Raw genomic sequence first — 16,520 nt, 5'->3', positions numbered from 1 at the left:
AAGGGGGTGGAAGCTAACTGGACCCCAAGATGAGCTGGCCTGGCTGAGTGATGGCCGGTCAGGGTCAGGTGGCCCAGGCATTCTGCCAAGTACCAAGGATGTATCAGCAAAAAGACAAAAATCCTTGCCTTTGGGGGCTTATGTTCTGTGAAAGGGGATTTGCTCAACAAGTAAACCCAATTGTATGTCAGGTGATGATAAGCACTCTGGAGGGAAAAACAAAACATGAGGGTGAGGGGAATTGAGGGAAGGTGGGCTAGGGGTGGAGGAGGTTGCCATTTCAGATAGGGCGGCCACAGGAGGCCCTGCTGAGACCTTGCTATTTGAGCAAGGGCTTGAGGGAGAGGAGAGCTGAGCCACATGCTCTCTCGGGGAGGGAGAGTGTGGCCACATTAGGCCCAGGACAGCGGGTGCAGAGGCCCTGGGGTGGGAGCATGCCTGGCAGGTTTGAAGAGGCGGGGGTGCCTGGCAGGGGTCTTCAGGGTGGTGCCGTAGGAGCTGACGTGGCCAGAGGTCCTGGCGGGCCTTGGGCGCCATTGGAAGGACTTGGGCTTTGATCTGAGGACATAAGGAACCACAGGGAGTGTTAAGCAGAGAGGGGACGTGATGGGATTTGAGTTTTACTGGCTGTTTGTTGAAACTGTAGGGCGGAGGTGGGGGGGCTTGGTTAGCGGCCATCCTGGCACTTAAGGTGGGAGGCTGGGGAGGCAGTGGGGATGGAGAGAATGAATGGATTTTTAGAATGGATGGGTGAGTTAGGCTTTCAGAATAGATACCCATACCCTTTGGGCCTTGACTTGTCCTCAACCGCAGCTTGCCTTCAGCAGCGAGGACATCAGGCAGGGAGAGAGGTCGGTGGTTGTGTCTGTTTCTCCTGACAGTTCTGTTTCTCATGGTGGCTTAACACACCGGCCTTCTGGTTTCCCTCGCCTGCCTCCTGCAAGTTTCTTCTGCATGACTCAGCATCCTGAGGGAGACTAGTACAGGGACGCCAGTGGATCGGTTTCTAATCTACAAGCCTGGCCAGACCCGGACATTAACCTTGTGAGAATTTTGGGCAGCCGTGCTACCAGCCTCTGCTGGCGGCACCCCAGTCCCATCCCGTGGCAAGCTGGGAGATAGTGCAGATGTCTTGTCTTGCCCTACCCCAGAAAGTAGCTGGGCTGAGAGTTGGTAATAGCAGTGATAAGCCCTCAACGCATTACGTCCTTGGGCCTGCCTCTGTTCTGAGTGGTTTAGAGATATTACATCATGTCTTCATCACGACCTGCGAGGGGCCTGAGGCACAGGGAAGTAAAGTAGCTTGCCCAGGGTCGCAAAGGGAGCAAGCGGCAGAGCTGGGATTCTGAGTTTTCTCTGTAGTCAAAGACCTGTTTGGTTTCTCTTGTACTTGGCTCACGGGGGAATTGTTGCTCTCCATGAAAATTATAAATGCGTGTACGTTTGACCCCGGCAGCTTCACCGCTGGGAATTCATCCCATTTGTGATAGCAGAATCTTGGAAACAACCCAAGTGGCCATCACTAGGGGACCAGTTAAAGAAATGACGGTCCATCCATACCCTGGAGCATAGGAAGCCCGCAAGGAAGAATGAGGCTGTGCTCCGTGTTCCAACGTGGAGAGATCTCCAGGGTATATATGTCGTCATGTGAAAAAGTCAAGATACAGAACAGCTGTAGAGTATGTTCTGTTTTGTGTAAGAAAGGAGGAGAAATGAGAATACTTTTCACATTCACTTTTATTTGCCTGAAGAAATGTGTAGGAGGGTGTCCAAGAAATTCTGTAGAAGTGGGAGTCCTCAGAGATTGGCGGGGGCCGGGAAGTGGATGGGGATGGGCCAGAGAGAAATTTCCCTCAGTATCTTCTACAGCCTTTTTTGAATTTTGAAGCAGGGGAATGTTTTTCTTTTTTAAAACCGAACATTCAAATGAGGTACCGGCTTTCAACACCATTCTCCTTTCCTCCACGTCCAGACAGTGTTCCCAGGGGTGCCCTTGTCAGGATCTGTTGCGAATAACATTCCTCAGGATTGTGAGGTGGCGGGCGTCTGCAGGTGCTCAAGGAGACTCTGTTGTGCTCTGCGCAGAACAGAATGTGTAGTTTTCACCCTTCACCAAAGGGGCGGGAGTCTGCCTGGCTTGGGTGGAAGATCGGAGCGCTGAGATCCGTCTCGTGTGCGTCGTTGTAACACTGCTCTGAGCGGGGGTGCTTGACCGTATGGGGGCAGGTGTTTAGTGGTTGACATGATTGACTGAAGGTGGGAGCATCTTGCTGGGCAGGGATGTGGGATATGGCCCTGAGCATGTGCAGACGAGAAGGCATATGCTGGGCTTGCAGGGGGATTTCACTGGAGGCACCGAGCACAGAGCTGGACTCTGGCGTCTCTCTGCCCACGTCCCATGCCTGTACCTCCTCTCCCAAAGTCATGGGCACCTGAGCCTCGGTTTCTTCCCTTGTAAAATGGCCATAATAGATCCTGCCTCTGGGGGTTTCTGGAGGGAGTTCAGAGAACACATAGGAAGCATATAACGTTTTTCCTCTTTGAAGAGTTTGCTGGCAGGATCAGTGTAAGCAGCTTTGAACAGTACCTGGTACAAAGTAAGTGCTCAGAAAATTATCTATTTTAGTGTTCTTGTTTTATAAGACAGTGAGTCAGGAAAGGAAATCTAGGATTGGGTTATTTCTCAAGACAGTTGTCCTCTAACCTAACGAAGGAAAAAAATATTCACCAAACTTGTTTGGCCAAAAATGATTTTGTAGTTAAAAGCCCCTTAGCCTTTAGGGTAGTCTGAAGGTACAATATAAAAACTGTGGTTTTAGAGCAATGGCAGGCTTTTTGTGGAGGACGTAAAGACGTTTTGTGCTCTTAAGTCCGGTCCATGTACCATAGGAGGTGAGGGGTTGGTTACCAGCATGGCTTGCTGTGTCATGGCCCAAGGTAAAAATGATATGCAGTTCCAGTGCCGTGTTCTGTGGTCCTCACAGGGGAGGCCCGTCATGACCCCAGGTGTGGCTGCCGTGGGAGCCGTTGGCCACAGGTAAGGAAAGCACTTCCTGCCAGGAGGAAAAAGGCAGGTGGCTTTGAGAACTGGGGTTTATTCCCTGAGGCTTTCTGGGAGCTTCTCAGTTGAACTGATGGTGTAGAGCAGGGGTTTCCATCCTTGGCTGCACACTCGGGGAGCTTTAAAAACACTCCCAATGGTCAAGCTGCACCCCAGATCCTTTCTATCAGAACCTCTGGGGACACAGACACCAGCCTATTTTTCAGGCATCCCAGCTGCTTCGAGTGTGTAGCCAAGGTTGGGGACCACTGGTTTAGAGGGAAGAGGGAGGCTTGTCACTGTTTTTAGAGATTCCCACACCCAAGGCAGGTTTTAGCTCAGAGACCTGTGGTGTTTGCCTAAATCCGTGGTTCTCACGCCTGAGTGTATACAGGAACTCCCTCGCGAGGTTATTCAAAATTCACATTCCTAGTCCTCCCCTTCCAAAATACTATTCTTCGCTAGCGCTGAGGAGGGCCCGAGGAATATGCCTTTTCAACAAGTGTCTTCATGTGATTGTAACATAAGTAGTCCACACTGGGAGAGGCACCTAGTTGGTTCCTCTTCTCTCGGATGTCTTCCTCCCCTTTGTCCTAGCCTTGTGTCATTTCTTGGTGAAGTCATTTGTCTTCACCGTCTTAGAACTTCCGGTCTCTTTTTCCCTGTGAGGACTGGTTGTGTGGTTCTTTGCTTGCCTGAATGATGGGATTGTGGGGGTGGGGAAACGCAAGAGCTCAGGGAAATACCTTTGACATGAAAGGTGATGTGGAAGGCTCCAGGAAAGGAATAGAACTATAATTTTTATCCCTTCGATGTTGATAGTATTTTCTAAAATAACACAGAATAAAGCTTTTAGTGTTAGATTAAATCTTCCCTGCCCACTTGTTCTTGTAAATAAAGTTTTATTATTGTTGTTGGAGCACAACCAACCACATCCATTTATTTATACATTGTCTGTGATTCCTTCTGAGCTACAACAGCAGCTTTAAATAGTTGCAGCATGACCTATGACCCACATCACCTAAAATATGTTTATTTATGCATCTAGCAAATACTGAGCGTCCATGGTGTGCCAGGCACTGACCTTAGTGCTGGGTATAGATCCATAAACAAAACAGACACAAATTTCTCCCCTTGTAGCGCTTGTAGTTGAATCTCAAATTTCTGTGCTTCTGGGCACCAGGCAGAGCACATAAAGGAGTGAAGCAGGACGTTGCTGGGAGAACGCAAGCTGGAGACTGGGACCATGCCACGAACGGGGTGGTATATATGTCATTTGAAGGGTCAGCTACTAGTTTGTCGTAGCTCGTTTTTTTTTAAAGAGACTTTTTTTTAAAAAAGATTTTATTTATTTATTTGAGAGACAGGACAAGCAGGGGAGCAGCAAGGCTGAGGGAGAGGGAGAAGTAGGCTCCCTGCTGAGCAGGACGCTGATGCAGGGCTTGATCCCAGGACCCCAGGATCATGACCTGAGCTGAAAGTAGATGCTTGACCGACTGAGCCACTCAGGCTTCCCCTGTCATAGCTCATTTTTATCCTGTAGGGATATAGGCCATTTTTGGCACATCATTTGTGAAGAAGCAGGAAATTGGGTTTTTCATGTGAAAACTTTTTACCTGTTGGCAACTAATTAAAAAAAAAATGTTAAAGCACTTTGTGGGCCTTCGTGTTGTGGGCCATGCAAAGTGGATACCCGGCTGGATTCCACCCCAAGCTGCCCATCTGCAGCCTCTGGCTTAGAAGCATAACGTGGACTGTTCGCTCTTGAGTGAATGGAGGTGCCTGAGGTCCCCTTGGCCCTAAGTTCCCCTTGCTAAGGGGAGAAGGATGACTTCCCTTCATCTCAGAAAGTGAAAGTCCCCTCATGTTATTAAAAACAGAAACAAAGAAACACGGCTTAAAATTCATCCCACTAGGTGGCAGCATACTATCACAAGTTAAAGTGCTCTGGGAACCGCCAGCTCTGTCCCTAATTAACAAACGATTATTTAGTGTTTGCTCCCGAAGAGCCTGACGCTAACACCATCTGTCCTTTTCTCCCCAGGAAAGCTCGTGTACGAGCGCATCTTCTCCATGTGTGTGGATAACCGCAGCGTCTTACCAGGTAATGTCAAAGCTGTTCTACCGGTTTCATTCTGCCCTGGGGTTGTGATTAGAAGCTTTCTATCAAGTCAGGATTTATGGAGGCTCAGTATGAGATTTATTTTGTTTTTTTGGTGTGTTAAAAGTAGAAGAAACACCTTTGCAGATTTCTGATCATCTCAGTTTCCTAAAAACATTAGGTTTTTAAATGGCCTGGCTAAGAATTTGGGCAAGTAATTTGAATCCATGAAAATGAAAAGCTATTACAACTAGATTCAGCTGAACTTTTATATCAACTTAAATTCCTCAACTGCTCAACTTTTTTTTTTCTTTTTTACTGCCTATCTCTCTTGAGAAGCAAACTGCAGAAACCAACTTTATATATACTAAAGACAAGGTCAAATCAATCAATAACAGATACTTTGCATTTACAGTGTGTGCCTAAGTGATATGTGCGTTAAATTTATTGCCAATCCATTTTAAATTCTCACGGGGTTATAATGGGACAACTTGATTTTGAATCCCTGTTGTCACATAAACGATGACGATTTGTCTGGCAACAGCTTCCGTTACCTCTGGTCCCTCCTTTCAAGTTCCTAGAGCTGCTGTAAGGCAAGGTTCTCATCCACACAAGTTACAACAGTGACCTTGCTCCAGCTGCTCCTGCTCTCAGCCAGATGATGGCATCGGCGACAGTAACCCATAATGGACCTCTTCACTTGTTCACTGATTCTTTCATCCATCTCTGTATCTGTTATTTAAAACCGATTTAATACAGCTATTTCTCAGAGACAGAACTCCACAGACCTTTGGGGCAGGAAGAGTCATCTAGTGTCAGATGAGCAAACCCATGGGGGAAGAGCCAAGGACTTGCGCTCAGCCCTGCCGCCAGCCAGTGGGAGGCTTGCTCTTAAGTTGCATCTGTACCATCCAACATGGTGGCCACTGGTCGTGTAGGGCACTTGAGATCAGGCCAGTCCAAATGGAGGGTGTGCTGTGTGTGTTAAAATACACTGGATTTCAGAGACTTAAACAAAAGTCCATGAAGTATCTCACCGATGATTTTTTTAAATTGATCACATGTTGAAATGACATTTTGGATGGATTGGGTTAAATGAAGCATTTTACTAAAATTTCACTTGTTCTAGCTCTTTGACCATGGCTCACATGATATTTCTATTGGATGGTGCTGCTCTAGACCCTTCCCTCCACCACATCACACCTGTCCTGTTGTTAACAGCTCCTTCCATGTTCTAAGGTGTTTCCGATTGGGAGGCAGTGAGCCTGGAGAGGAAAACAGGGGTCAGCTTGAGTGCAAAGGCCTTCTCTGTCAGCTTTAAGAATTTGGGAACTCTGGATGCCCTTATTTAATTTAAACTTGCCAACTTCTATGCCATACAAGTAAGCAGCAGTAAATGCTCACCTATAAGCAGAATTAAACCCAAATAGGTGTTTTTTTGTGGCTACAACAGTATTCTTTTTTAAATGATTTTATTTCTAAGTAATCTCTACACCCAATATGGGTCTTGAACTCCTAAGATCTTGAGTCACACGCTCCACAGACTGAGCCAGCCAGGTGCCCCTACAACAGCATTCCCCCCCCCCCAATATTTATTTTAGAGAGTGGGGTAGGCGGAGGAGAGAGAAAGATAGAGAATCTCAAGCAGACTCCCCGCTGAGCATGGAGCCTGACGTGGGGCTTGATCACATGACCCAAGTCAGATGCCTAACCAACTGAGCCACCCAGGCGCCCCTCCAACAGCATTTTTTAAAACGCTTTTTGATACACAATCTACTACTTCCCATTGTTGTACACCTAACTACATGAGAATATTTGTTCCTAACCCCCAGAGGCCTTCGAGTTTACATCTACTGCAGTAATTTTCCTTCCTCCCAATTTTCACTAAGTATACAAACAATATTTTAGAGCCAATTAAGGAAAAATTACTAACAACCTCATACCTAAACTATAAAAGTTCAAGATAAAAGACTATTTTCATATTCATTTCCAATCCTTGTCTAAATTTATTAATTAGCACTTTTATCACTGAAACTCTTCCTTCCCTGATATATTTTTTTTTTTACTTCAAGCGATGCAAATCAGGCTTTTGTTTTTCTTGAGAATAATTTCTTAATTTTTTTTTTTCCTTCAGTGAAAATCTTCATCTGCATGTAGTGTTCTCTGGTTCTAAGAACCTGAGAGGGAAAAGGGCAAATTTCTCTCCAAAATGTCAGTGATTTGGGGGATGTCTCTTAATAATTATGAAGAAAGCTTTTGAAATCTACTGTGTGGAATTCTGCCTAAAGAGATTATGTACACAGAGGAATCCGGTGGCATGTGTACTCATTCTTTCCAGTTGAATCAAGTTCCGACTGGTGAATTTAATTTCTGAGCCCTTCACCTTCAGGAATTTGAACTGAGGCATACATACCTTTTATGAGTTTAGAAGGATACCAGTGTCCTTTGGGGTCATGGAAAGTACATCTTACTCTATGTGGTAGTTTTTCCCTACCATTTCTTAATCCAGCATATGTGTGGAGAGACCATCTACTCTAAGTGATAAAGTGACTTTATTTCCATCTTGGGAGAAAGAACTTGAGTTTGTCGTGTTGTGCTTGTTGTCGGCTGTAGGCAGTCCCATCTTCGGTTTCTCCCCATGGCTGTGTAGGCTGCATCTGGACAAGCCACGTCCTTAACTGACCTGGCCTTTGAGGCGCGTACTATGATGGCGTCCCTACATGCACTGTTATGTAAAGAGACCTCTCGCTCCGAGGGTAGAGACTTGGCAAAGGAAAGAGAGCTAGACTCACTGGTCTCCTCCCTCCTCCTAAAATATCCACAGAAGTTCAGGGTTGATAAGAGAAGCACCATAAAAGAAAAATAAGTGGGAATAGAAGGCAGAGTCTTTGCTCCGTCGAAGTCTCTGAATTAATTTCCACATTCTGAATTCATTCTCTGTGTAAGCAGCCCAAGTGCTAAGGTGTAAATCATGTCATGTGAGGCCATTCCTTTGCCCAGAACCCTTCAGAGAGTTTCTGTTGCACCTAGAAAAACTCTCAAACTCCTTACCAAGGCTCTAGCCCTGTATGACTTGGTGTGCAATGCCTGGTTTTCTCCTTCCTGCTTGCCCCATTGCCTTGCTTTTGTTCTTCTCTGACCAGCAGTCATTATCTACCTCAGGACCTTTGCACTTAATGTTTTCTCTTGCTGGAATACATTTCCTCCACATCTAAACATGGCTGGCTCCGTTTTCCAGTTCAGGGCTCAGCTTAAATGCCACCTGTACCAGAGCCTTCTCTGACCACCCTGTCTAATGAAACTGCACCCCCAAAATCACTCTCTAGTCTAATACTTAGTTTTATATCTTTCGTAGTATTGGCTATTACTGGATATTACCTGATTATACTTTTCGTTCTTCCTTATGTTTTTCCCTCTGCTGGAATATAAGCTTCATGAGGACAAGGTCTATCTTGTGTACTGTTATCTCTCTTTTTTTTTTTTTTTTAAAGATTTTATTTATTTATTAGAGACAGAGACAGCCAGCGAGAGAGGGAACACAAGCAGGGGAAGTGGGAGAGGAAGAAGCAGGCTCATAGCAGAGGAGCCTGATGTGGGGCTTGATCCCAGAATGCCGGGATCACGCCCTGAGTCGAAGGTAGACGCTTAACCGCTGTGCCACCCAGGCGCCCCTGTGTATTGTTATCTCTTAAGAGCTAGAATACACTTTTAGTTGGTTCTGAAAACATTTGTGTTGAGCAGATGAAGTACAGGAATCTAAGATTTACTTTGCTACAAGATTTTAATACATTAATTTTTTATTTTTTGAGTAAGCTCTACGCCCAACATGGAGCTTCAACTCATGACCCCAAGATGAGGACTTGTGTGCTCTATTGACTGAGCCAACCAGGCGCCCCACTTTGCTACAGGATTTTAAAGTCCTGCCTTAACATCGTTTTCTCTTAAATGATCTCTTGAGCTGAAAGGAAAGCCTGAAGCCTTTGTATTGGCACGTGCAGATTGTTGTGTAGTTTACAGGCCGTGTAGACACCAGGACAGCTTGCCTTTCTGTGTCCCCGGGGTCTCCCATGTCCAGCCTTGGGCTTCAGCAGACAAGGCTCCTGTCAGGGTTATAACTTACAGTGATGTCAGCTCTCTTCTGAATCTCCGTTCCCTCATCTGTAAATTGAGGGGTTTTATTAGATGACCTCAGAGACTTATTTTTGCTTTTGGATTTCAGGTCCCATGATTCAGTCATACGAAGGGAAATTAATCCCACCCGTCCTTTTTCCCCAAGGCACGATTGAAAAATGAATTCAAGAATAACCCTTATCTTTTCCTGTCTGGATCTTTTGGAACTTGAAAAAAAAAGTTACTTTTAAGTGCACGGGTTCAGGGCAGGAAAGGGGTAATGGTAATTTCCCTTCCCGTTGGAACTGGCGAGTGAATAGTTCTTGAATGAATGAAGCATTCCGTACCATCCAGAAACAGATAAATACCTGCAATTGCAATTCCAGAATATCTGCAGTTGTGACTAGTGACTGTTCTCTGCTAGGAAGTACCTGGACGTTTATCTTTTTGCTGATTCTCTCGGAATTTCGATCACCTTAATCGTGTGCCACCAAGTTGCAGAAAGCAGTCAGGGACGAAAAATGACTCTCTGCACAACAAAATGAGAGCAGCAAGCTAGAATTTGTTGTCTTCTAAAATGATTAACTTCTCCCTTTTTAATTGATTTTTAAAAAAATCACCACTGCTTGTGCTGTCTTACCCACTCACTCTCTCTAATAAATAAGATCTTAAAAAAAAAAAAAAGGTATATATTGTGGAGGAATGTTGTGGGGATGAGGTGACCTGAAGTCTATAAAAACACTCTGAGCAGTGCTTGGAAAGCCTCATCTGTAAGCCATCGCTGTCGCCAATTGTCTCCTAATAATACTTGGAAGGAAAGACCTAGAAGAACTGGGGAGACCACCCCTTCTTGTCCTTTGTAACGTTCTCCTATCTCAGGACCCGTAGCAGCTGTAACAGATCCAGAGAATTAGCAGAGCTGATGGGTATTGTTTTTGTATTTCAGATCACTTCTCTCCAGAGAATGTAAATGACACGGCCAAAGAAACATGCTTAAATTGGTTTTTCAAGATTGCTTCCATCAGGGAACTCATTCCAAGATTGTATCCTTTTTTTTTTTTTTTTTTTTTTTTTTTTTTTTTTGTCTGATGATTTTAAAGATAGGCTGAAAAAGTTCCACCATTAATAGAAGCCATGTGATGGGATGCCCTGAAATTCCTGTCGAAAGTTTGGTCCTGTTACGGTTGCTAGCCTGAAAATCCAGGGCCAACCACATTGTCGAAACTTTTGGACTCCTCTCTCCCCAAATAGTGTTCTGTTTTCTTACTTTGAATATGATGCCATGTACCAGGCTTTTGTTTCCTAGAGGAACATTCCCACATTAATTCTCTCAATTAAAATGCTTCATCTTTATGTGTTTTCTCTGGTTCCAAAAGCTTGAAAGGAACAGGGTCAGGCTTCTCTGCACAGGTGCCAGTTTTGAAGAGCAGAGTTTGACTTACACACAAATGAATCTTGGTTATCTAAAGTTCATTGTTTCCCCGTAAAGCCTCGTTTGGAAATGCTCAACGCAGTTTAAACTTCAGCATGCAACCGTGAATCAGCATGTAATTTTTTCCCCCAAAATGTATTTTCAGTAAGTAGGAAACCTTGAAAACCAACTGTGGAAACCACAAGCTGTTAGCTGGCGTCCTTCTCTGGGCTGCTGAGAGGCTCCCTGTCCTGAAGTTGTGCTAAGCCCTGCTCGTGAGTGGTCTAGTCTTTTTGCCATAGGCCGTCTGGAAAATGTCTTCCTTAACGGAATTTTTTGTAGTTACGTGGAAGCATCCATCCTGAAGTGTAACAAGTTCCTCTCCAAAACGTAAGGCTCTTCCTCAATGTCTAGAACCATAACATTTCCAAGAAATCTCACGCACGCACTCATGGCGGTGTAATAGCAGCCATCGTTCATGGGGTACTTAGCGTGTAGCAGATCCGGTGCTAAGCACCTTCTGTGCATTTTCTCCTCTGATCTAAACAGAAACTTGATAAGGTTGGAGATACCCTTATGATTCCGATTTGATGGAGAAGAAAACTCCAGCTAGGAGAAGGTGGTTGAGTGGTTCATGGAAGAATCCTCACTCTACCTTTAGTAGCTGTGTGGTCTTTGGCAAGTTCTTAAGCATCTCTGACCCTCAGTCTCCTCCTCTGCGAGCGAGGCCCTAAAAAGAGGTCGGTGAGGTTTTGTTGAGAGCAGTGCCTGGCACATAGTGGGTTCATGCTCAGTATTAACTGATGCTGCTGAAAACGGTGCTGAAGATGATGTCAGAAGCAAAAGCCTTTGCCACTGGGCCCCATGCTACTCTGGGTTACCTTGGGCCTTGTTTTGAGAGGAGCCTCCGGGGCTGGGAGAAACCAGATCAGTTTTCTGCAGAGCCGACAGCACGCTAGGTCACGTGGAATGGCCTGTAGATAGTAAACTCCCTGACGCCAGGGGCCAAGACTCACGGTGCTTCATAGTCAAGTAGTTTTATTGGGTTTAGAGTATGTACCAAGTACATTTGATTTGGATCTCAGGGTGTCCGGGGTAGTTTTGAGGGATAACAGTGGTGCCAGAGAAATTGTTTTGCCTCACCATTTGAGAAGGATAATGCGTAAGGCAGAGGGAAGTCCAACGTTGCAGGAGAAATAAATCCGTCACAATTCACATCGACGGGGGATCGCTGGTGCCAGCCTGAGGTGCCAGGAGTCGGGTGCAAGGAAGGAGTGTGGCAGAGGACAGTAAGTCAGCGCCAAAGGAATATAGACACGGTGAGAACATGGAGAAGATCAAGGAGTGATCAGCGGATGGAAAATAATCGGGGGACAGAAACTGTTAAACTAATAAAATAAATATGACCTCAAATGGGCAGAAAAGGAGAGGTTAGACTCCAGCACTGAGCAAATGGTAAAGATGATAGAAGCCAGTCAATGAATGAATTGTGTTCAGAGAGAAAGACTGTTGTTACATTGCCTCAGATAATGCTAACTTTGGCCTTGGTTGGTCTCTAAAACTTGATTTTTTTTTTTTTTTGGTCCCCCTACATTGAGAAAGTGTAGCTTTATGTTAAAAATAAAAGAACAGAGAGTTCTCACATGGAGTGTAATGCTGCCCTCTTTTTGTTTCTAACAGGGGGATTTCAGAATGTCTGCCCCGGCTGACGTGTATGATTCGCGGGATCGGAGACCCGCTGGTGTCCGTGTACGCCAGGGCCTATCTGTGCCGGGTAGGCCGCGTCGGGTCCCTGTGCGCTCACACCCGGGGCTGCTTCCGTCTCCCTCACATGGACTTCTGCTTCCCCGGCACCTCCCAAGTCCCTACAAGAAGGACTTCGTTAGCTGCTAATTTTAGAACACAGCTCTTCCACGGAAAGCCGAGCTGTAGGATTTCTTTTAAAAATTAATTTTAAAGTAGGCCCACTTACTATCACTCTAATTAGGGGGCGTCTAAGGTCATCTTCTTATAAATGAACTGGTTTTCAGAATTAATTGTTTCTCCAGTTCTTGCTGGGAGGGAAGCTCCCAAGGCCTCTTGGCTGATAGGCTGCTTTTCATTGACTCGCAATCGGCTTTCCCTTTCTCTTGGGTCGGGTAGTTCTCTTAGTTTCTCTGTCCTCGCATTTAAGAGTTGGCGCAGGGCGCGAGTTGGCAGGGGCTGTCTGGCAGGGCGAGGTGCCGCGTGTGATGACAGGAGTCGGGGTCCATGCAGCCCAGCCACGGACGGCTCCCGACCTCTCTCTGCAACTGATGGGGAAGGTGGTCCCGATTGTAAATCACTTAGCCTTTTCTCTCTCAAAGCACCATGAAGCTTCTACTTCAAACTTTCTCATTTGTGAAAAATGCAACCCATAGAGAGATTCTGGTTAATTCTTCTTCAGCTTCCATTGGGGCTCTGCTGCCATCGGCTTGCCCTGGGGGTCCTCCTTGCTGGTCCTGTCAGCATTCTTCACCTCGAAGGAGGGCTTAATGCCCCTGTTTTGTAGGGTCCTGATGAAACGCAGACTTCCTTGAGGACAAAGCTACAGGGTCTCCCCCGGCCCTTGCCAATGATCGGTCATGTTTGTAAATCAGAAGGCAAGAACTGGTAGCCTTTGATTGACTTTTACACGACATCTAGCAAGTGACAGAAGCCTTATGGTCTCAAGTGTCACAAAGAAATCAAACAGTCAGTGCCCTTAGAGTGAATGGCAAACATCCTAATGAAGGACACTTTTCATGGGTCTGTTCCCCGATACCAGGAAGGAAAGAAGACCCTTTTCAATGGACAGCAGCCTACTTCCCGTTGGTAACAGAGGCCAAAGTGTTTATGCCCTGCCATCTGCTTGAAACGTGGCGTGGGTTTTCCATACGGGAATATCAGCTAGAATATCCTAGGGCTTCAGCTTCGGAATATATTGAAGCTTGAATGCTCCTCCTGGGTCCGTGTTTGCTGAGGGACTACTGTGTGTAGAACAGCGTTGGGTCCTCTGGGAGAGATGTGAGGATACTGTCATCTGCATATTTGCGCTCCATTGTCTTTCCCCTCATCATACATAGCACATTATTCAGACTTACCAGTTGGATAATAGAGTAATACAGAGTCCTTCTGTGTCTTGACGAGGATGATTCTGGTTCCTAAAGGGAAATGAAGAAGGTGGAAATATGCCTTCTTTGCAAACTGGTCCAGTTGTAAAGTCCGAAGTAAGCTGCACAGGTTAGGGAACAGATCGTGTTTCTGGCATATAAAATGGCACGTGGCAACTTCAGACTTTGGTGACAATGAACCCATCCCAGGAAGACGTGATAAAATGCAGTCTATTTGTGGAAATCATTTTTGTCAACCCAGGCTTTGCATCAATTCCCCAGGTTGGGTAGCTACCAAGTCTTTTGACATAAAAGAATAAAAGACAGTCTGTGCATTCTTTCAGTTGTAAGCGACAAAAACCCAGTTCATACTGTTTTAAGCAAAAAGAGGGTTTATTGGCTCCTGTGTCTAAAAAATCTGGTGGTAATGCCGGCATGGCTAGATCCAGGGTCTTGAGAGTGTTGTCAGGAATTGTCCTCTCCTTCGTCACTCAGTTCTGCTCTCTTCTGGGTTGACTTCATTTTGTGGCTTACTCAACAGCCTCAGGCTTCCATCCTCCTAACTGCTGAACCCCAGTGGAAAGAGAACCTTCGAAGTGCCAGCCAGAGTCTCAGTGGGCCATCTAAGGTCACTTGTCCATCCATAGGCTGTGGCCATGGGATGGGATGTGTCTGTTGAACAGGCCCGGATCATGTGCCCGCCCCTGGACCTCAGGGTGGGATGAATACAGCTCCTCCAGAGACCTCATGGTCTGAGAGGGAGGTTTGCTTCCCCAAAGACAAATCCAACTTGCTGATACCAGAAATAGGAAATACATGCCAGGCAGGCGGAAACAGCAGATGGAAATCATGAGCCACTACCCTTGCTTCTCGGGGTAGGAATCTTTTAGACCCAAGCAGATTTCCAAGCTGCTCATTTGTCTTGATGGAAAGAAATAAACAAAACACAGAAAAGCAGTGAGTGGGCAGGGCGTGGGGGGAGCTCGAAGCTGTTTATTAAAGGAAAGTATGATTAACTCCTCTGCTAAGTCACGGCCTCTTCAGCTCATCACCATTGCTTGTCCACTGGGTCTTCCTTTGCTGTCGCCTAACGGATAATTATTGCTTTTTCTACAATATGATTAAGTGGAAGGAAAGACAATAGAACACAGTAGAACTATGTTGACATTCGTTGTATTTTTTTTTTTTTTTTTTTAATCTCCTGCTTGTCCTTGAAAACATCCTCAACAGCCACAGAGCTGCCCTTGGAGTTTAGCGCCCCAATGGATCTCGCATAATTCTTCTCAAAGGAATTCTTCACAGTCTGAAAAAAAAAAACAAAAAAAAAACCCAAACATCATTATCGTTAATCTTCATGACTTCGAGCAGGGGGAGGACCCATTTGAAGAAACCGGGTCCCAGAGAAGCACCTTCTACAAAGTTGTTTTTGTGCTGAAGCAACAACTCGGAATGGAGGTGCATCTGAGGGGTTCAGTTTAGGGAACTGAACCCATGAAACACATGAACTGCCCTCCGTAGCTCATACCTTCATTTTTCCATCCAGCCCCAGGGCTCCAGCCGCCTTCTCTAGGATTAGCACATTTTTTTCAGCTGGAATGTTACAGTCTGTTTTTTAAACAACAAATGCAGGAGCCAGTGGGTTTTAGCATTGTTACGCTTCATGCTCGTCTTATATAAAATGGCTTAAAATACATTAAAAACTTGTCTGCTTCCGTGACTGCCTAGCAAAGAATGAGTCTGTATATTTTAACAATGCAACAGTGAAGTCCCAGCTGACTCTCTTCCGTACCAGTCTTTTTTGCTTCATTTAATAAAAGTGCAGCCACATGTGTTTATCATTTTTTTGAGAGCAAGAGAATACTGTATACACAGTCTTGAGAATACATTCTTCCTTTGTGCCGTATTGATTTGTTCTCTTGGTCATCTGTTCAGAAATACATTCATTACCTTTGGGAAATTGCGAAGGTGATTACTGCAAATGTTGCCTTTTTTTTTTTTTTCCATTAAAAATAGCTCCTGTGGTTTTTCTTCTAAAAGCATCCATGCTTCTTGAATAAGAAAATAGATAAGGAAAAAGAATAGAAACTTTCTGGACTTCTCTGTGCCTACGTTTATTTCCGTATATGTTTTTAATTTATAACAATGGCATCCTACTGTATCTATTACTTGCAACCTGTTTTTCAGTAGTCAAGGTAGTTTCTTTTGTTTGGCTCCAGGTGGGAATGGAAGTGGCTCCACATCTCAAAGAAAGTCTGAATAAGAACTTTTTTGACTTCCTCCTCACATTCAAACAGGTAAGAGTAACGCTGGCAGAACAGCTCATTGACCTAACAGTTACACGATCACGAATTCACGAAACCCAGTTGGATTTCCAAGTTGAGATTGCCTTAAGGCTCTTTAAATGTGTAAACCCTTGAAAATTACACTCGAGTCTGTTACAGCCAATTAAAATGTGTTGATTGTACTGAACAAGCAGGGAGAATTAATATGCATGTGTTAACAGGAAATGTCTCCAGTTGATCAGCCTTTCTTGCTCGCATCTGCTGGCTCCATTTTTATCAGGTTATTTCTTCGCATGGCGTACATTCCCAAAAGAGCTCAGCTTGGTGACATGGGAAACTTTCTGTGTGTTTTTTCTAGTTTAAAAAAAAAAAAAACAACCTGAGAAACCAGGCTATTTCTCTCGGGGCCATCCAAATCCTTATAAGTACGCACAGCCTGTGAGTTACGTGCTCGTTGTTTATTATT

At 45.1% G+C, this 16,520-nt stretch overlaps 1 protein-coding gene across 3 annotated transcripts in view; it reads left to right on the top strand.

Annotated features, from left to right (window-relative positions):
- Positions 1–16,520, top strand: part of VPS35L (VPS35 endosomal protein sorting factor like) — a 109,804-nt gene that overhangs the window by 28,584 nt on the left and 64,700 nt on the right. For 2 of the 3 annotated variants that reach the window (XM_008696954.2, XM_008696953.2), the window contains exons 9-13: positions 5,085–5,144; positions 10,198–10,294; positions 11,005–11,052; positions 12,343–12,436; positions 15,989–16,066. In XM_008696954.2, the coding sequence (XP_008695176.2) occupies positions 5,085–5,144; positions 10,198–10,294; positions 11,005–11,052; positions 12,343–12,436; positions 15,989–16,066 (377 nt within the window). The remainder of the gene's footprint in view (positions 1–5,084; positions 5,145–10,197; positions 10,295–11,004; positions 11,053–12,342; positions 12,437–15,988; positions 16,067–16,520) is intronic. The other variant, XM_040635257.1, reaches the window with a different exon arrangement.

This window comes from Ursus maritimus, unplaced genomic scaffold (assembly GCF_017311325.1).
Source record: "Ursus maritimus isolate PB19 unplaced genomic scaffold, ASM1731132v1 scaffold_2, whole genome shotgun sequence".
Lineage (NCBI taxonomy): Eukaryota > Metazoa > Chordata > Mammalia > Carnivora > Ursidae > Ursus > Ursus maritimus.
The sequence above is the reverse complement of the archived record's forward strand: the minus strand, read 5'-3'. Positions and strand labels throughout refer to the sequence as shown.